The 19,629-nt window shown below is 61.5% G+C and overlaps 1 protein-coding gene and 1 pseudogene across 1 annotated transcript; one reads left to right on the top strand and one right to left on the bottom strand.

Annotated features, from left to right (window-relative positions):
* Positions 1-1,981: 1,981 nt before the first annotated feature.
* On the top strand, positions 1,982-3,557 carry LOC100352823 (ADP/ATP translocase 2 pseudogene; annotated as a pseudogene).
* Positions 3,558-6,835: 3,278 nt separating this feature from the next.
* Positions 6,836-19,319, bottom strand: PRDM12 (PR/SET domain 12). The gene is made up of 5 exons (XM_008253502.3): positions 19,097-19,319; positions 17,426-17,616; positions 15,983-16,138; positions 8,115-8,226; positions 6,836-7,260 (listed from the first exon to the last, which is right to left on the bottom strand). Exons 1-5 carry the CDS (start codon positions 19,317-19,319, stop codon positions 6,836-6,838), a joined length of 1,107 nt encoding a protein of 368 aa, XP_008251724.2.
* Positions 19,320-19,629: the final 310 nt, after the last annotated feature.

Below are 19,629 nucleotides of genomic sequence, written 5' to 3'. Positions count from 1 at the left end.
AAAGAGAAAGAGAAGTGAAGCGAAGCAGGCCACACCCCGCGAGGCAGGTGTGTGTGGTGGAGAGGGCAAATGCGCACACACAACCAAGGCCTGCACCTGCGTCTGTGCCCACAGCAGCCTCCGCCCGCGTGCCGGGCACTGCCTGTCACGTCACAGGAGTCCCTGCCGGTGGAGCGATGCCTGTCCCGTGTGGTCTTATCTGCCACTCCTGCTTAAAGGAGCTGTGCCTCCCGGCCCCTCCTCATCCCCTCCCCCTCCCTCCTCGTCCCCTCCCCTCCCCCACCTCCCTCTGCCCCTCCCTCCCTCTCCCTCCTCCTCTCCTCCCTCCCCTCCCCCTCCACCTACCCCTCCCTCCTCCTCCCTCTGCCCCCTCCCTCCCTCTCCCTCCTCCTCCCCTCCTCTCCCTCTTCCTCCCTCCCTCTTCCCCCTCCCCCTCCACCTACCCCTGCTCTCCTCCTCCCCCTGCCCCCTCCCTCCCTCTCCCTCCTCCTTCCCACCTCTCCCTCCTCCTCCCCTCCTCTCCCTCCTCCTCCCTCCCTCTTCCCCCTCCCCCTCCTCTCCTCCTCCCCACATTCCACTGCCCTCTCCCTCCCTCTCCTTCCTCCTCCCTCCCTCTTCCCCCTCCCCTCCACCTACCCCTCCTCTCCTCCTCCCTCTGCCCCCTCCCTCGCTCTCCCTCCTCCTCTTCTCCTTCCCCCTCCTCCCTCCCCTCCCATCCTCCCTCTCACTCCTCCCTCCCCTCCCATCCTCCCTCTCACTCCTCCCCTCCCCCTCCCCCTCCTCCCCACATTCCTCTGCCCCCCCCCCCCGCCCTGCTCAATTTTGGCCTCAGGAACCAGGGGCGGTCATCCATCCTCTGTGCACAGGGCCTCTCCGGAGGACCACGCACACTGCCTCCAGAGCTCCGCCAGGCCAGAGAGCGGCAGTTAGTCCAGACAAGTGCCCTGCGGGTCTCCGCGAGGGGACCAGCAGGTGCTGGCCTGGTCCCCGCCTGCAGAGAGCCCGCAGAGCCTAGAACGTAGAGCCCGGCCGCGTCCACAAGAGGGCGGTGTTGTCCTTTGAGCCAGCTTCGCCCGGGCAGGCAGGCGCACAGCCACAGGGCACCGGCTGCAGTGTGGCTATCACCCCCTGCCATCCCAGGTGGGCCGGGCGTAGGCTCGCACGCTCACGTTCGCAGCGCTGTCACAGATCGGCGTGTGGATACAGCAGGCCCCAGAAGGCCGGAACCCACACGGCACACAGTGGCAGGCCCGCGCTGTGCCGGGGCACCTGCTTTACCCCCTCCCCCATTTCCCGAGGCTGGGCTGAGTGCGTTCCACACAGCATAGCAGTGATTCCTGACGGGGCTCGGGGCTCCCGAGTCCCCCAGACAAACCTGCAGCCGGGACTGGAGTCCAGCTGCAGACCCCCCCTCCCCCGTCTCCCTCAGCGTCCCGTCAGCCTCTGTACCACTGCGTGGAGGGGCAGACACCCAGAAATGCTGCGTGTCCCAGGGGCGTGCTAGACACGTGCACTCCTGCGAAGGCGGGTCGGGATTCTGCGAGGGAGCGCCTGCAGCTCCATGATTTCAGCGCCCAGCCAGGCCTGACACGGACCCGTACCTCGGCGCCCGTGCACCTCCACGGCCGCTGCCCCAGGCCCATCAGCGTCGTCTCTGTCCTGGGTGACTGTAACAACCTCCCGCCGTGTCCCCAGTTCTCCATCCAGAACGCGTCAGATTAGGGCGGCCGCATTGTGGTGCAGCCGGGTGAGTCGCCCGTTGGGTGTGGCACTGGCATGCTATGTTGGAGTGCTGGTTCGAGTCCCGGCTGCTCCGTTTCCCATCCAGCTCCCGGCTAATGCGCCTGGGAAGGTTGTGATGGAGCTCCTGGCTCCTGGCTTCAGCCTGGCGCAGCCCTATCTGTTGTGGGCATTTGGGGAGCGACCCAGGGAGGCTTTTGAAAGCCTTTGCTTTCCAATCAATACATGCATCTTCCCGCCCCAGAGTCCCGGAGTCAAAGCCGGTTCCCAGCCCAGTCCTGTCCCGCAGTCGCCTGGCTCCTCTTTCCTTCCAACATGACAGATGCCGCTGTGTCCTTCGCCAAGGACGTCCTGGCAGGTGGAGTGGCTGGCCATCTCCAAGTCCGCGGTGGCGCCCATCGAGGGGGTCAAGCTGCTGCTGCAGGTGCAGCATGCCAGCAAGCAAATCACTGCCGATAAGCAACACAAGGGCATTCTAGACCGCGTGGTTCGTATCCCCACGGAGCAGGGAGTCCTGTCCTTCTGGCGTGGTAACCTGGCCAATGTCATCAGCTACTTCCCCACCCAGGCTGTCAACTTTGCCTTCAAAGATAAATACAAGCAGATCCTTCTGGGTGGCGTGGACAAGAGGACCCAGTGTTGGCACTACTTTGCAGGAAATCTGGCATCAGGTGGTGCTGCTGGAGCCACATCCTGTGTTTCGTGTACCCTCTTGATTTTGCCCGTACCCGTCTAGCAGCTGACGTGGGCAAAGCTGGAGCTGAAAGGGGATTCAGAGGCCTCGGTGACTGCCTGGTTAAGATCTACAAATCTGGAGGGATTAGGGGCCTGTACCAAGGCTTTAATGTGTCTGTACAGGGCATTATCATCTACCGGGCTGCCTGCCTCGGTATCTCTGACACCACAGAAGGAACACTTCCAGGTCCCGGAACACGCACATCTTCACCAGCTGGGTGATCGCGCAGTCTGTCACTGCTGTTGCTGGGTTGACTTCCTCCTATCCATTCGACACTGTTCGTCGGCGCATGATGACGCAGTCGGGGCGTAAAGGAACTGATGTCATGTACACAGGCACACTTGACTGCTGGAGGAAGATCACTCGTGATGAAGGAGGCAAAGCGTTTTTCAAGGGTGCATGGTCCAACGTCCCCAGAGGCATGGGTGGTGCTTTTGTGCTTGTCTTGTATGATGAAATCAAGAAGTTCACGTAAGTTATTCCCTAGGTCTGGTCCCCTGTGACAGGCATGTTGGATTATACTCTTGAGCGTTCTGACAGGCTCTGTCTGTCTTATCAAAAGCAACTATGTGCTGGTTGAAAATGGGAAGCAATAATATTCTTCTGACCAGTTTTCTCTTTTTTTAATTTTTTTTTTTTGACAGGCAGAGTAGACAGTGAGAGAGAGAGACAGAGAGAAAGGTCTTCCTTTGCCATTGGTTCACCCCCCAATGGCCGCCACGGCCGGCCCACTGCACTGATCCAATGGCAGGAGCCAGGAGCCAGGTGCTTCTCCTGGTCTCCCGTGGGGTGCAGGGCCCAAGCACTTGGGCCATCCTCCACTGCACTCCCTGGCCACAGCAGAGAGCTGGCCTGGAAGAGGGCCAACCGGGACAGAATCCGGCGCCCCGACCGGGACTAGAACCTGAGGTGCCAGTGCCGCAGGCAGAGGATTAGCCTAGTGAGCCGCGGCACCAGCCGATGACCAGTTTTCTCTTAAAGCCATTTCCATGATGATGATGATGATGGGACTCAATTACATTTTTTTAATTTCAGTCACTCCTGATAAATAATTTGAAGAAATAAAAATATACACAATAAATAAAAAAAAAAATAAATGCATCTTCCCAAAAAAAGGATCAGATCAAATCACTTCCCTGCTTAAAATACTCTGGCAGGGGCCGGTGCCGCGGTGTAGTGGGTTAAGCCGCAGTCTGCAGTGTGGGCTACTGGCCTCTGCCGAGGACTCCCTGTGCCTGGAGGCCCTGGACCATGCGATCAGGGAAGAGAAAGTGAAGACAGCGGGTGGGAAGGGGAGTGGAAGTGCGTGGAAGTCCCAAGGAATGTAAACAGGAACTGAGCAGGTAAGTGAGCTGCGCCAGGTTGGAGACACACGGTCTGCGTCCCTGTGGGGCGTGCAGAAGCCCCCTGGCTGCTCAGAATGGACAGGCTGACCAGAAGGGCCCGTGGGAGCCGCTCGCCGGCAGAGTGACATGGCTGCAAGACTCTCTCCGTGTTTCTCGGTTTGCAGGTACTGCAAATGGACAGTGACTGAAAGACCACCAGGGGACAAGGGAAGAGAAAGGACGCGGCCTCAGAGATTTAGGGGGGGGGATTTCCAGGGTGCTGTGTGTGTTTAAATGCCAATGCCCAGGCTGGCACACAGGAGTTGCTGGGTGTGTACACAGCCTTTGTCTGGGGCCCTGAGGCTCTGCTTGGAACTGCAAGCAAAGTGAGAGGTTGGGATTTTCAGTGGCAGCTCTGTCTCCAATGTGCCAACTGCACAGGTTCACAGTGCACGCCCCGTCTGTGTCCTAGGGCTTAGCATAGGCCCTGGTGCACGCTAAAAAAAAAAAAAAAAAAAAAAAAAGCATCCTGGTCTGCAGTTACAGCATACTGCCACCAGGCGGGTTCTTGAGCTGGTCGTGGCCCGCAGGGCTGTTGGCTGAGACTACGCCCAAGGGAGTAAGAATCTAATCTCTGTTCTAGGCTCCCACTGAAGTCTGGAGTTCGAATCCTGCAAAGGCTTTCTTCAGGAAGCCGGCTTCACCCCCGAGGAGGCCTGACACTTTCATTCGTTGGCATGGAGAGGGAGGGGAACTCAGGACAGAGGAGGCTCTGGCCCGGGTTGTGGCCGCAACAGGAGGGTAATGCAGGGCCCCCGTGCAGGGGCCACTGGAGACACTGGGGGCCTCGTGGTCAGGCACCAAAGAAGCGAGCTTGGGGCACATCGATGGCGTAGGGTTAAGACCAGTGTGGGACAGCCACACCCCCTATCAGAGTGCCAGGTTCCGGTCCCGGCTCCACCCCCGATTCCAGCTTCCTGCTAAAGTGCACCCAGTGGGGCCGGCCGTGTAGGTTCCAGTGTGGGAGACCCGGGTTGGGTTCTAGCTCTGGCCTGGCCTAGGCCTGGCAGTTGCAAGTGTCTGGTGAAGCAGTGGACGCAGTCTCTCTCTCCACATCTGTCTCCCTGCTTCTCAAATAAATAAAATAAGTAAATGTGAATTCAAAAAGGGGCAGCAAGGTTTGGGAGCGAAGAGGAGAACTGGGTAGCGCCATCTGCTGCCTTGGGAGTGCACGCCTGCTCGGGCTCCCAACGGCCAGGGCACAGGAGCAGAGCCCCAAGGCATGAGCATCTTCAGGGGTTCACAAGGAAGTCCCAGTAGGGGTGGCCTGAGTGTGCAAGCTGAGCCCCCCTGCAGGCTGTGTGTGTGTGTGACCTGAGCTCCCCTGCAGGCTGTGTGTGTGTGTGTGTGAGCTGAGCACCTGCAGGCTGTGTGTATGTGTGTGTGTGAGCCCCTGCAGGCTGTGTGTGTGTGTGTGTGAGCTGAGCCCCTGCAGGCTGTGTGTGTGTGTGTGTGTGTGAGCTGAGCCCCTGCAGGCTGTGTGTGTGTGTGTGTGTGTGTGAGCTGAGCCCCTGCAGGCTGTGTGTGTGTGTGTGTGAGCTGAGCCCCTGCAGGCTGTGTGTGTGTGTGTGTGTGTGTGTGTGTGTGCACCGCTGGCCAAGGCTGCACTGCGAGGTGCCTGGTGGGATCCCAGGTAGTGTGCCTGCCCAGCAAGTGCAAAGATGACCTCCATGGCTGGCATATGCCAGGGCAGCCATGAGGCCCTGGGGCTGGCGCAAGCTGGACTTGGCCTAGGCAGCTGTGAAGGCCCTCGGCCCTACCCGGGTGCTCTCCCTGCTCCTTGGTGGTCTCCCGGGGGTCTGGACACGGGTGCCCAGAGCCTTTGAAAACGCTGATTTTCTTTGTCCACCCCCAGCGGCTTCTAGAACCCTTCGATTTGGCCATGAAATGAAAAAAGGAAAAAGAGAGAGTAGATTTCGGGGGAAATAACAGTGGCTGACGATGCAGTCCATCTGCCTTCCTAGTTGCTGGTTGCCTTGCTCCGTGGTGCACCCGTCTGGGCTCTGGCACACCCACCACACACACACACAGCCCTGCCTCCCAGGAGGCCTGGTGGATTCCAATCCGCAGAAATGGGGGGGGCGGGCTCTCACCCCCCCTCCAGCCTCTGGGCGCCCTCCACAGCAGCCTCCCACCCAGACTCGTGCACCCACCAGACGCTAAACGTTCCAGTACTTTTTATTTTAGAATACAAGAGAGGTACAAATGTATTTACAGTCGTACATATACAATCAAATAATATATATCCCGGTTTTGTAAATATCCTTTTAGATAAATATTTACAGACTTAAAGTGACCGTTTTCTGGAAGTAGCACACAGTTTCTTGAAAACTCTATACATGGTATACTCTCCGCGAATATTACAATCTCTTTACAAACGCCCCGGGCACCTCCTGCCAACGACTGCAAGGTGCGAGAGGCGACAGCAGAGGGCGCGCGCGGCCGCAGCTGGGGACGGGCGGGCGGGCGGGCAGCGGTGCCCCCCAGGCCCTCCGCGGCTGCAGTGTGCGCTGGGCGCGCCCCAGCCTTCCCCGTCCCACGCGCGACGTCGGAGCCGAAGGGGCTGGGCAGGGGTCCAGTTCCCTCGTTTTACAGGAGGAGAAACTGAGGCCCGAAGAAGGGACGCGGCCTCCTCCCCTCGCCAAGCTGTGGCACCTCGTCCAAGCCCAGGGCCACGGTTCTGTCTCGCCGGCCCCAGGCTCTCCAGGTCGTGTCCTTGACCTCCGACCCTTCAGGACAACGGTCCCCGGGGGAGCCGCTGGAGACGGGACACGGACACTCCCCCAAACTCCCGCCCCGGGGCTGCCGCTCCCCGGGCATTCCCAAGCGCGGAGCTCTCCGTGGGAGCGCTCGGTCCTCTCTCCTGCCACGCACGACGGGGAGGCCGGCCCCAGCTGCGGGCTCTGCGGGAGGCGCGCCCGGGCAGCCGCACCCGCCGCGCGGCCGGCCCTCGCGCCCCGGGGCGCGCGCCGGCTCACAGCACCATGGCCGGCAGGTGGTGCGCGGCGGCGGCGGCGGCGGCAGCGGCGGCGGCGGCGGCGAGGGCGGGCGCGTGCGCGTGCGGCGCGGGCAGCGCGGGCGAGTGCGCCTGCAGCGCGGCGCTGGGCGGCCGGTGGCGCGCGCTCTTCTGGTGCGCGCGCAGGCCGGCCAGCTGCGAGTAGGCGCTCTGGCACACCTGGCACTTGTAGGGGCGCTCGCCCGTGTGCAGGCGCACGTGGTTGCGCAGCGTGGACGACTGGCTGAAGCGGCGGTTGCAGAAGCGGCACACGAAGGGCTTGTCCAGCGTGTGAATACGCATATGCGAGCGCAGGTTGCTGCGGGAGTTGAAGCCGCGGTGGCAGATGACGCAGCGCATGCGGCCCGCCGTGCCGGCTGCGGAGTCCGCAGGGTGGAAGTCCTCTGGCCGTGCGGGGCGGGCGGGGAAGGAGAAAGCGGCCGGGTCAGAACCGGCGCTGGGGCCCCCCGCCCGCGGGGTCGCGGCCCCCAGGAGGTGCTGTGCAGCCTTGGGGAGGGCTGAGCCTCCCTCAACCTTAGCGCCCTCATCTGTGTAGTGGGAACCTGGCTAGGGCAGGTGACGCCAACCTGTCGGGGGCCGCGGCAGAGAAGGGCCGGGCGCACCCCTGCCAGAAGAGGGAGTGGGACCCCGCTCCGACATGCACCCCGCCCTTTCGTTTTCTCCCCTCGCAAATAGGCACTGAGTGGCTCCCGTGTGCCACGCGCGGCCCCGCACCTGCTTGCCCCTTACCCCGCAGGCCAACTAGAAGTTTCTGAGAAACGCAAGTCTGCAGCTGCGGGGCACGGGCCCAGCAAACAGTAACCTGCGAGGCAGCCTCAGGTCCTCCTCTACCAATAATGATCATCCAACAGGAGGACCCAGCAGGAGACACCTGCGAAGACTCTGCCTAGGATTTTGCGTGCCAGGCCTCTTGAGCAAATGCCTGCACGGCTGCCCGCCTTCCTGCAGCCGGCCTGTAGGCGGCAGCACCTCACCCGGTCCTTGGCCGATGGAGAGGCAGGTGTAGGGCCATTCCCAAGACTGCACAGCACAGCCGGGGCTCAGTCCCGCCCCCACTGCTCCCCGGTCAGCCTGTCCTAGCCAGCGGGCAGGAGGCCTCTTCCACACATCCGCGGACTCTGGTGGCTGTCCCCGGGGAGAGCATCGGCCTCCTTGGACCAGGGGCTGAAGCAGGGTCCCTGGAGGCCCCACCCCCACCCTGGGGCTCCCCTGGGGCCCAGGGAGCACCTGCACCTACCGTGCTTGTTCTTCTTCTGCTCCTCCTCCAGCCCGGGCACCCCGGGGATGCCCAGGAAGGTGTTGTGTGAGTTCCCATACCACACCAGCAGCTCCTGGTCCGGGGGGATCATCTGCAGGGACAGAGGGAGGCAGCACGGGGTCAGAGAGGCGGGGGCCCTGCGCCCCTCCCCCCCACAGCCCTGAGAAAGCCACGATCCGGTGCATTTCCGCCCAGCTGTCTCCAGCCAGCTGCACGAGCGTGGAAGGTGTCTGGCATCAGCCCCTTGTGCCCTCCCGCCGGTCCTGCCCAGGCCTTCTCGCTCTCTCCATCCCAGCTCCGGAAGATCCCGGGCAAGCAGGAGTAACAGGAGACCAGATCCCTCGGGGCTGCAGGGCTGGCACAGGTGTTTCCGAGGAATGGAGCGGTGGGGCTGCTGTAGCCTGCCTGGTAATGTTCTAGAAACGTCTCTCATCCTGAGCCCCTGCAGGCAGCACCACGTCACACGGACCTCCCTGCCCAGCACAGGGCCCTGTGCGAATGTGTGCCTGACAGAGGCTGAGAGAAGCACCCAGATCCACGAACACTGCCGCCACGCAGCTGGGGCACCTGGCCTTGAACTGTGTCAACTTCCGCCTGCTTCAGAGTCAGGGAGCTTTGCTGCTCCCAGCGGGGGTGCCAGCCCAGGGAGGGGTGAAGGCGACCGCCCAAAGAGGCGTGGAAAGCCGGCTGGGGAGCCCACATTCTCCGGGACATCTCAGGGGGCCTGCCAAGCCTTGGCTGAAAGGTGGGGAACCATCACCAGGTAGGGCCAGTGAGAGAAAGGACAGCCCCTCACTCTCCCCAGGGGGCCTGGCTTCTGCACCTGCCCCTGGTGTACCCAGAGAAGCCTGGGTACCCCAGGCCATGGCTGCTTTCTTTTCCCAGTGAGTCCTTTTGAGTTAGAGCAGCATCATGTGGGATTCCATCCGGGGACCCAGAGCAGGGGCGGTCAGAGAGAGGGCTCCGACCTGCAGAGCCCTGCCGCACGCAGCACCTGATCAGAGCCTGGGGGGCCCTCAGACCATTGCAGCAAATGCTGACCCTGAAAGGTGCTGCAGAAGAGGGAGCAGGAAGGGGTGGGGTGGGGGGCTTGGCAGCTGGCATCCTCCTAAGACAACCTGTGGCCACCAAGCCCCGTCCCACTCAACCCCACGATCCAGGGGCACGAGGCAGCCTCAGGGCCAGCGCAGACTGATGGGCTTTGGGTCAGAAAAAAAACAAGTGTGGTCCTGAAACCCAGGGAGAACTAGGCAGACTGGAGTCTGGCACCACAGCCCAAGTCCCTATGATGTCTCTGGTCATCCCCAGCCATGGCGACTGTCCGGGACAGGGCAGGAGGCCCCTGCTGCAAATGGGGTGCAGAAGAGAAAGGTTTTCTGAACCTCTCGGAAGAGCAGATGATGGAACTAGACTATTTCAGACAGGGGCAGGCGGCGGCACGATGCGGAGGCTTGAGCTGCCACGTGGGACGCCCACATCTGAGTGCAGCAGGTTCAAGTCCCGCCTACTCGGCTTTGCATGCAGCTTCCCGCTAATGCATCCTGGGGGCAACAGATGATGGCCCAAGTCGTTGGCCCCCTGCCACCCACATGGGAGACCCAGGCAACGTTCCGGGCTCCTGGCTTCCGCCTGGCCCAGCCCTAGCGAAATAAATCTTAGAAAAGCCAGAAAGTGAAGATCCTGAACCCTATAGCCTTTCTTTAAAAAAGCAATAAGATGTAGGCCGGCGCCGCGGCTCACTAGGCTAATCCTCCGCCTTGCGGCGCCAGCACACCGGGACGTGGGCGCCGGATTCTGTCCCGGTTGCCCCTCTTCCAGGCCAGCTCTCTGCTGTGGCCCGGGAGTGCAGTGGAGGATGGCCCAGGTGCTTGGGCCCTGCACCCCATGGGAGACCAGGAGAAGCACCTGGCTCCTGCCATCGGATCAGCGCGGTGTGCCGGCCACAGCGCGCCGGCCACGGCAGCCATTGGAGGGTGAACCAACGGCAAAAGGAAGACCTTTCTCTCTGTCTCTCTCTCTCACTGTCCACTCTGCCTGTCAAAAAATAAATAAATAAACAAACAAACAAATAAATAAGATGCATTCGTTGTGAAGGGAGTGGCTCTACGAGAGGCGCTGCTGAGTTGTGTGACCTCCGGCAAGCCCCTGCCTCCCTCATCTTGTTCCTGCAAGGAAGGGGCATGGGAACACGGCCCCTGAGGGTCCCCCATCACTCTGCTGGCGATTAAGTCACCTCCAACACTGCCCAAGCCCTGGCTCAAGCCTCCGGCAGAACTGCACAGTTCTGCATCACGGTTCTTTCTCCTAAAGCAGCCAGCACCACTCAGACCGCCCTGCTCACGCCCTGGCAGCACAGAGCCCTGCAACCCGTGGGTCTGGCTCAGTCTCTGAGTCACACAAGCCAGGGGCCACCTGGGCTTCCCGCCTGCTGAGCCAGTGACCTTGGGCAGGCTGCCTCAAGCGTACAATGCGGCCAGTCACCTGCCCTGGCCCCAGCGAGCGGTCTTGGGGCTCAGCAGGGCAGCGGGCACAAAGCTCTTTGGGAGCGGAGACTCGGGAGCCCTTGCTGGTCCCTCTCTCTGAGCTGGCAGCCGCCTCTGGTACAGCGAGTGTCCTGCAGCAGAGTCCACAGGGCCACGGGCACAGTGGAAGCCCCAGCCCCCCTGGACTTTGCCAATGCCCCCAAGGACACCTGCCTCCCCACCTGGCACCACCATGGCCACGGCTGAGCCATTGCCAGAGCCAACGTCTATGACTCCAACACAAAGTCAAGCCTGGCCTCTTAATTTTAACTGAAAAGCACAATTTTTATGAAAAATAAAATAAATGTGATACCCACCGAAATGAGCATGGTGGTGATGGCCAGTGTGGATCGGAGCCACAAATCTGGAACATTCTTACTCAAAGTGATTATTTGGAATGTTCCTTTTTAAACAAGCCCTTCAGTGGGCGTGTCAGGATAAGGGTGATTCGCTTATTTACTAGCAACTTCTTAAAATGTGCTGGCATTGATCTCATTAATGTGAAAATGAAAACAGTGACGCAGACACATGGACATAAGTGGACAGACAGACGTGTCACAGGGTAAGTGACGGACAGCCACGCCTCCGCTACCGCGGCTGTCGCCGGCTCTCTGTGTGTCTTTCCTGAGACGCGTCTGCCACTCTGAGACCAGATGACGGAATCAGGCTGACTCGAGGGTTCGAGCAAAACAGCAAGAAGCGGCAGAATGACTTGCATTTTCTACCTGACCCTTCTGGTCCTTAAAAAATTAATGAGCACTTCTTATTCCGCACACATGCAAATCAAAACAGCACATTTAACAAAAAAGAAAGAAGATCCATTAAGAAAAACCTATTGGAAGCCACCAGCAGCGGGGGAGGCAGCCTCACCCGCACGGAGGCCGGGGCTGGGGTCTCTCTGGCCCCTCGGAGCTCCTGGTCCTGCTGCCAGCACCCTTCATCCACAAACTCTGGTCCAGCCCGGGAGACCCAGGGACCTGCAGCTCCTTCCCCCAAGACCCCGGCGCTACTGGCGGCAGCGGCTTCAGCCTACAGGCGGTGCAGCTGACCGCCTAAATGCAGAGAGTGGCCGCACACGGTCCTCTGCAGCCCCCTGGCAGGCGCTGGACTCCGGCCACTCCAGCCCGTCCCAGCTGGGACCCTCCCCCGGGGCTCGGGGACCTAGCGTCAGCGGCCCTGCATGTGTCCCGGAGCAGGCACCGACTCAGGACACACAACAGACAAAGCAATGGCAAGGGGACCGAGCCCCGTAGAAAACCCTGGTCCTCAAAGCTCTGGGAATACCGTGCCCGAGTTCTCTGCCCGCAGACGACAGCCTCTGCCACTCTCCCCCTCTCCCCGAGGGGCGCAGAAGGGTTTCCACGTCAGCTGCACATGCATCAGTTCCATCGGAACTGGTTGCAGGTGCCCCAACACCGCCATCGACATAGCTCCAGCAACGGCTCCAGGCCAGCGAGGCCACGGGGCACCGGTGAGGCCAGACAGCCTGGCCTCGGGGCACGGCTCGGGAATCTCCTGGACCTCACTGTCACCACCAGTTAAATGGGACAGTAGGCGAGCGTGCCTCACGGAATCCTGTGTTTAAAGTCATTGAGATCCCTAGGACGGGGTCACACGGGGAAAGCGTGTGGCTGATTCCTAACAATCCAACGTTATCAGTCCAGCTGGTTACTAAAATCCAACACTACCGATCAGGCTTCTTACTGATAACCCATCATTATCAGTCAGGCTTATCACTAATAACCCGCGTCCCCACCAATGAGCAAGGGAAAAAGCAAAGGGCACTTGTTCTCTTAGTACCAAGGAAAGAAGGAAAAACAAAAACAAAAATAAATACAAAAAAAAAAAAAAGAAACAATTAAGAAATAACAGACAGGGCTCTCGGGTTCTAGGAGGGGGAAAAAAAAGGCTTAGCAGCCTGAAATGAGAAGGGAAGTAGCAGAAAGAAAAACTCAACATTTCAGGGCTCAAGAGTTGGCCCCCCAAAACGAGGGCAAACGGGGCATCTTCCTCCCAGCTGCCAAGTCCCAGACGCCAGCGCATGTCCCCGAGTCCTTTCCCGGTGCTGGCCTTTGGAGGCGAAGCCCTGCCTCTGGGCAGCCGGCTTTGTCTTCCCGGAAGCACTGGGTTCCTGGGTGTCCCCCGTCTCCACCCGGCCCCCATCACCCGCAGGGAAACCTCTTCTTCCTTCAATGCCCGCTCTGCTGGGTGGGGCTCTTTCTAGAAACGGCATTGCGGGCAGCTGAGATGACGGCCAGTTCTTCCGGGACTGAAGCAAGCCAGGCGGCTGCCCTGCAGATGAGGTGTGAGCCGGTCCGGCCAGAGGCAAAACCTGCGCAACCGCTCTGGCCGCTGCCTGGGCCCAGGAAGCTCTTGCCCTGGTCTCTGTCTTCAGAGCCGGGTTTGTGTCTGCGGCCACGCTTAGAGCGCCCCAGTAGATTCTGCCTACTATTTTCTTCCCATTGGTTTTTGGCAGGCAATGGGTTACTGTTATGAAACGTAAGTAGCAGGAAGATTAAGAACACAGTTCGAGGGCCAGTGCTGTGGAGCAGTGGGTTACGGTGCCGGCTCCCGATGCCGGCATTGCTTATCAAGCGCTGGTTCGAGTCCCGGCTGCTCCACCTCTGATCCAGCTCCCTGCTAAGGCACCTGGGAAAGCAGCAGAGGATGGCCCAAGTGCTCGGGCCCCTGCCACTCACATGGAGACCCCAACAGAGTTCCAGGCTCCAGGTTTTGGTTTGGCCCAGCCCTGGCCCATGCAGTCGTTTGGGGAGAGAACCAGGTACATGGAAGATCTCGCTTTTTCTCTCCCTCTCTCCTTGTCACTATGCCTTTAAAATAAATCTTAAAAAAAAAAAAAAGAGAGAGAGAGAGATCACATCAACGGTCCCTCTCCTTGGCTCACTCACACTCACACTCAGAACAGACAGTAGATTTACTCCAGAGATGAGCAGGGCGTGGGCCGGGGGAGCCACAGGATGCCTGGTGCGGGCCCCCACAGGAGCTCTGGACCCCGGCCCTGCTGTGAGGGGGTCACTTGGACTCCGGGCACAGTTTACCCAAGAACTGACAGCGCGACAAAATGGTCGGAGAAAATGGCCACCATGAAGAATGTGCCCACGTTCAATTACGGAAAGCAAAATCGGGATATTTGATGGTCCCCTAAATACGGCAAGCTTGCTAATTCTGTACGAGCCCACACAGCCAGTCTGGTGAGTATCTACCTGCATCCCATACGATATAACACAGATGTCAGCACATACGGGGGACTTCAAAAAGTTCATGGAAAATGGAACTAAAAGAGGTGTTTATTTTGGGGCAAAAATGCATAGTGTTATCATCCTGTGTTTCCCATGACCCTCAATTACAGATATTCCTATCTATGACGAGATCCTGGTCCCCAGTATGCACTGAGATTCATGCTCGGATGCGGGTGAGCTTGTTTTCCCAATCCTATCCACTCAGATTCCTCTCCCCGAGAGGCCCTCCCGCCAGCTCGTCCCCTGACACTTCATTTCGTTTGTTAGCATTTCCCGGCTCTGTCCAGCTTCCAGGCGGGGGGCGGGACTGCCCCGTGACAGGGCACTCGATTCCCTGTGTCTGCCCGGGGCCGGGAGCACTCTTGCCAAAACAAAGCAGGTATTCTGGCTGTCTGCTGTGCTCATGTGTGTGTGTGTGTGTGTGTGTGTGTGTGTGTGTGAGGGAGGGAGGGGTGGGGTAGGGGTGCGCCCTCTGCATGGCTGTGTCAGGACAACCAACGAGGAGTGTGTGAGAATGAGGGTGTGAGTGGGGTGGGGGAGGGTCTGAGGGGTTCCCCTGCACCTAAAGCTGACGCTAGGAGGTGGGCGGCCCAATCCGACCCTCACGGCACCCCACGGCTGTCCCACCTCTCTTGAACCCCTGTCTGGGAGCTGCTCACTTTTCCTTACCCCCCACTTTACAGCCTTCCAGGGACCACTGCTCAGCTGGGCTCCACTTCCTGGTTGTACCAAGCCCAGACAGTGGCTTCCTGCTGCCAGCCCCGGGGAGAGTCCCTGGGGCCTGGTTACTGGGGAGCAGACAGACCCCAGGCCCGGAAGCTCCTAGGCCAGGGTGCCCCTTGGGGCTGAGAGCCTGAAGCCCTGAATCCCAGGGAGACAACGGAGGAGGACCATTGGGAAATCATTCCCCCAAACAACTCTGCTCCGCCCCAGTCACCTCCCTCCCCGACCCGAGTCCCCGTACAGCCCAGCGCCGGCCTGGGGCAGCTTCCCCACTCCTGAGCGTGCGCCCCACACTTGCTCTGCGCCCTGGCTTCACGTGCATCCTGAGTTTTGCTGCCGCCGCCCATGCGTTTGCTATCGGGAGCACCTGCTTTGCCCATCCTCCTCTTAAACCCTCCCAGGCTCACCCTGGCTCAGCCCTCACCCCCGTCCAAAGCCTCCTGAACACCTTTCACAGCAGGAAGCGGTATTTCCTAACACACCCCCTGCCCCACCCAAAGGCCCCTCCAGGGCTGCTGAGGGACCTGTGCCCAGCGAGTGTTTGTCTGCACACTGTAAATAATCCGCGTAATCGCACACTTCTCCCATGTTGTGGGGTGAGGATGAAATACAGCGGTGCCCAGCCAGTGTCGGGGAGGAGCCTGCACGCAGCGAGCTACCGCAGAGCCAGGAGGGCAGATCCTCTTGTCCTCGGTGCCCCAGCTGTGTGCCAGGAGGGACAGCATGCAGCCAGCCCCACGCCCTCTCTCCCACCCCAAGTGCACTGCCTGCGCCGTCTTCCCCAGCTGCTCCCCTGTGTCCCTCTGACCTCCGCGCTCCGCTGATAACCAGGGACCGCGCCAGTGAAACGCTCATGACGTCCGCCATGGCATAAAGGGGCTGGCGTCGTGGCGTAGCAGGCAAAGCTGCCGCTTGGGATGCCGGCATCCCATGTGCGCGCTCCACTTCCAGTCCAGCTCCCTGCTAATGGCCTGGGAAAGCAGTGGAGAGACCCGGAAGAAGCTCCTGGCTTTGGCCTGGCCCATCGCTGGCTGTCATGGCCATCTGGGGGAGTGAGCCAATCAATCACAGATGTCTCCCTCTCCCCCTCTCTCTCTGTAACTCTTTCAAAATAAATGAATAAATAGATGTATTTAAAAAAAAAAAAAAGGTAGGGGAGTTCCATTCAGCCTGATATGCAGCCAAAAGACTCCCACGGAAGGGCCCGGCCCTGGAGATCACGGTGCCTGGGCCTCAGCCCCACAGCCTAGGCAGGGCCAGCTGGACCACCACCAATGCCCCTGAGCCACGGTGATCTCTGGTCACAGACGCCTCGTACTGGGTGCCTCCCCCCCCAACACACCTCAATGGCCTTGTAGAAGATGCTGGTGCCAATCTGGACCACCTCTAGGTTCTGTTCCTGCTCATTCCGGGCGCACTTGATGTAGGTCATCCAGCTCCGGTGGTCCTCCTGGCTCGCGTCGATGAAGTAGCGCACGGTGCCGTCCTCATTGAACACCTGGGGGCAGGTACCAAGGGGCCTGGCTGAGGCTGGGGTGGCTGTGGCCCCGGCCAGGCCCCGTGCGGGGTGTGTGGATGCACGCGTGCACACACACACACACTCCGTCCTCACAACAGTGCCCAGAATTGGAGAAGGCCACTGTGGCTGCAGCTCCAGTTTCCGGCTGAGAAAAAGGTGCTACAGCGACTGTCGGAGCCCACCCCGCGGGAAGGGGCTCACAAGGAGTCAGTGTGCAGGGCTCCACATCTGCTGTGTCCTTCCCACCCCGCGACACAAAGGGCCTCCCAGGATCGCGACAGCGGCCTCTCCCAGGATGCAGCGATGCTTCCCAGAGCAGTGGGGAACACCCGCCAGGAACTCAGAGGGGGCACACGGGAGCCCCTGTGTGGGAGCTGCCAAGGGCGCCCAGAGGTCAAACTAGACCTCGACGTCCGCACCCAGAGATCAAACTAGACCTCGACGTCCTAACCCAGCAACAACTGGAGAAGGTAACCACTGGCCCAGGCATTCAAGGGAGGATGAAGCGGTTAGGAGAGACCTCTGGGCCACTGTCCTGTTCCCTTCCTCCTGCTCCTGGGACAAGCTGCTGGGTTTGTCACGTTGAGCTCCCAGGAGACAGTCAGCAGGAGCAGCCCGGGGCAGGAGGAGACTAGGAAGAGGGCTGGGTTTCTGCAAGGCGAGGGTCCCAGGAGGGGGGGGGGGCTGCAGGAGTGGCTTTGTGCAGAGGGTGACCCTCCCTGGCATGGGGCACTGTGGGGGCAGGGTGGAAGCCTGAGTCCCTGTCCTTTGGAAAATGGGGCTGAGAAATCCCAGGGACTGCAGATGGGGAACTGGGGTGGGGACAGCAATGCCACCCCAGCGAGGGCGACTGTTTTTTTCCCTGGTGTTGGGGGGGGAAATGCATGGCTCCCTCCGTCCCCTCTTTATTCCAGCTGTCCCCCACCCCAGGTCAGGGCCAGCCCTGAGGGTCTTCTCCTGCTAGGAAAAGAAAGCTGGGGGGCAAGAGGTGGCCCTGGAGATGGCTCCCGGACCCTGGACGAGAGACTACAGGTCTCAGCTCCGCTCTCTCTCTCTCTGGGGTTGGCTGGAAGAAAGGGGAGGAGGCATCAGACTTTTCGGAACAGCTGCCTCCCAGCAGTGGGAGGGCAGACTTCCAGCGGTCCAGGTCCCCTCGGGTCCAGCCTGGGGCAGGGCAGCCGGGCGCCGACGGGGAAGAAGGCAGAGCGCCCGGCCGGCGGCGGCGGCGGCGGCGAGCTCCTCGCCCGAGCCCCCCGCGGCGCCTACCTCCCACATGAGGTTGTTGTTTTTGCAGATGTCCACGTGCTCGGGTGCCAGCACGCGCCCGGTGAAGGGGCCCATCTCCGTGCCCGCCTTGATCCACGTCTTGGAGAAGATGCCGAGGCCCTCGCCGGGGATGGAGCTCTGCGCGATGATCACTTCGGCCGGCAGCACCAGACTGGACAGCTTCTGCACCTCTGCGAAGTGGGGCGCCAGCGCGGTCAGGGCCCCGATCCCGACTCGCTGCGGAGGGGAGCGGCGCCGGGCGGAGGCTCGGCTGCCGGCTTCCTCCGTGCGTAACGGGGGCCCCTGTGCTCCCGACCCCCGCAGCCCAGGGTAACCGGGGCTGCTTTCCAGGAGCGAGTTTTCAGTCTCCCCGCGAAGCTCCCATACCCTCCTCGGCCCTCCGCCCGGGGAAAAGTTCGGGACCCAGTGCGTCGAGCAGGCGGAGAAACGGAGCGCAGGTCCTCCGAGGAAGTGACGGCTAACCCAAGACTCTTTCGCCCAGGCGCCCCCCTGCGCGTCGGGAATCGGGGCGCTGCCCCGGGGGCAGTCAGCGCGGGGTGGGGGGACAGGGCCCGGGCCGCGCCAGGCGGCGGAGGTGCAGGAGAGACGCGGCCGGTGGCACGGCGGCCCCGCGTTCGCTGTGCGACCCCGAGCGCGCCTTCTCCGCTCGCGGGTTCCGGGGCCCCTTGCAGTCCTGGCGAGGCGGATCCCGGGCGGCCCCCGAGGCGCGCGGAGGTCCCCCTTGGCCGGAGTGGGGGCGGCCTCCTGGTCTTACAAGGTTTCGGTCTAAGCTACCTGGGAAAGTCCCCGGCGAGCGGGCCGGAGGGAAGGGGGGTCACACGGCGTCCACCGCGGCGCGGCCGGCAATTTGTCACGCTGTTAAAGCGGTCGCATTCACTGGGCTCCATTCGAAAGAAATGGCTAATTCTAAATTCATTAGCCCTGCAAGAATGCTGTAGCAGTAAATTGTAACTCCATGCGGAGCGGACTTGTTTAAAAGGGGCCGAGGAATCCTCTTTTACAAAAAGGGGGGATTAGATGGTTGACATAGCGTGAATGGGGCTGGAATTAGGCGTCACGGTAAATTAGGGGAGGAACAGAGATCTTCCAGGGGGAGAGAGCCGGCCCGGCGCAGCGATGCCAGCGCCCGGCAGATATTGTTTGCGGGTTGATGAATGAGGAGTGAGAACTTGAGACACCTTAAAGAAAAGAAACTTCTCGCTCTCCCTCGCTCTCCCCGCGGCTTTCTCTCCGGGCCGTCCGCCCTCCGCCCCCTCCCCAGCCCCCGCCGCCTTTTAAAGTCCTTGGTTTAAGTGGGAACTTTCGCGGGTCAAGCCCGAGTTAACTAAATGAATTTAAAACCCCTTCTTTTTGAGTCAACTGCTATTACACGCCTAGTAAGGCTTTAAATGCCGGGGACCGCCGACTCAAAGGGTGTGTGTGGCTGGGGGTGGGGAGGGGGCGGCGGGCGCCGGGATCCGGGACTGGAGCCGCGCCTGGTGCGGGGCTGCCACCGCCCGCCTCCGACCCCCGCGCGCCGAGCCCTAGCGTGGCTGCCGAAGCCCCGGTTCTGCCACGCGAGGAAGCCGGGGCGCACCGCGCGCCGCGGGGCCGGGGGCTCCGAGGTCTGCGGGCGCAGGGGACGCGACGAGCCCCGACGGCGCGACTCACCGCCGGAGAAGGACTGCGCCAGGACCTCGGCGGTGAAGGCCGTCTTGGGGCTGGCGTGGTGGCCCTTGTCCTCGAAGAGCTGCTCGCCCAGCACGTTGCGCCAGCGGCCGTACAGGAAGCTGTGCAGGATGTCGGAGGTGATGACCTCCGCCAGCGCCAGCCCCGGCGCCTTCAGCCCCGTCTTGAGCACCAGGGCCTCCGCCGGGAGCACGGAGCCCATCATGGGCGGCCCGGGGCTCGCCGGCGCCGGGGAAGGACGCACGGACGGACGGACGGACGGCCGGGCCGACGCGGGGGAGGCGCGCAGGCGAGGAGGGGAGCCGCGGAGGGAGAGGAGACGGCTGTGATGGAGGAGGAGAGGGAAGCGGAGCAGGGGAGGCCGCGGCGGCGGAGGGCGCGGGAGGGAGCGGGAGGCGAGGGGGTGGCTGGGCGGCGAGTGAGCCTGGGGAGAGGCAGGCGGGCGCGGAGGGGAGAGTCTGCAGAGGCGGCAGAGGCGGCGCGAGGAGCTGAAGGCGCGGGTGGAGGCAGAGGCG

The sequence above is a fragment of the Oryctolagus cuniculus genome, chromosome 1 (genome assembly GCF_964237555.1).
Source record: "Oryctolagus cuniculus chromosome 1, mOryCun1.1, whole genome shotgun sequence".
NCBI lineage: Eukaryota > Metazoa > Chordata > Mammalia > Lagomorpha > Leporidae > Oryctolagus > Oryctolagus cuniculus.
This window is presented reverse-complemented; position numbering and strand designations above follow the sequence as displayed.

Excerpts from the sequence above, each read along its gene's own strand:
- PRDM12 (XM_008253502.3), bottom strand. The coding sequence starts at position 19,319 with ATGATGGGCTCCGTGCTCCCGGCGGAGGCCCTGGTGCTCAAGACGGGG. Across the intron at positions 8,227-15,982 it reads TCTTCTACAAGGCCATTGAG|ATGATCCCCCCGGACCAGGA; the intron begins GTGTGTTGGGGG and ends CTGTCCCTGCAG. Across the intron at positions 7,261-8,114 it reads GCAGAAGAAGAACAAGCACG|AGGACTTCCACCCTGCGGAC; the intron begins GTAGGTGCAGGT and ends CCGCACGGCCAG.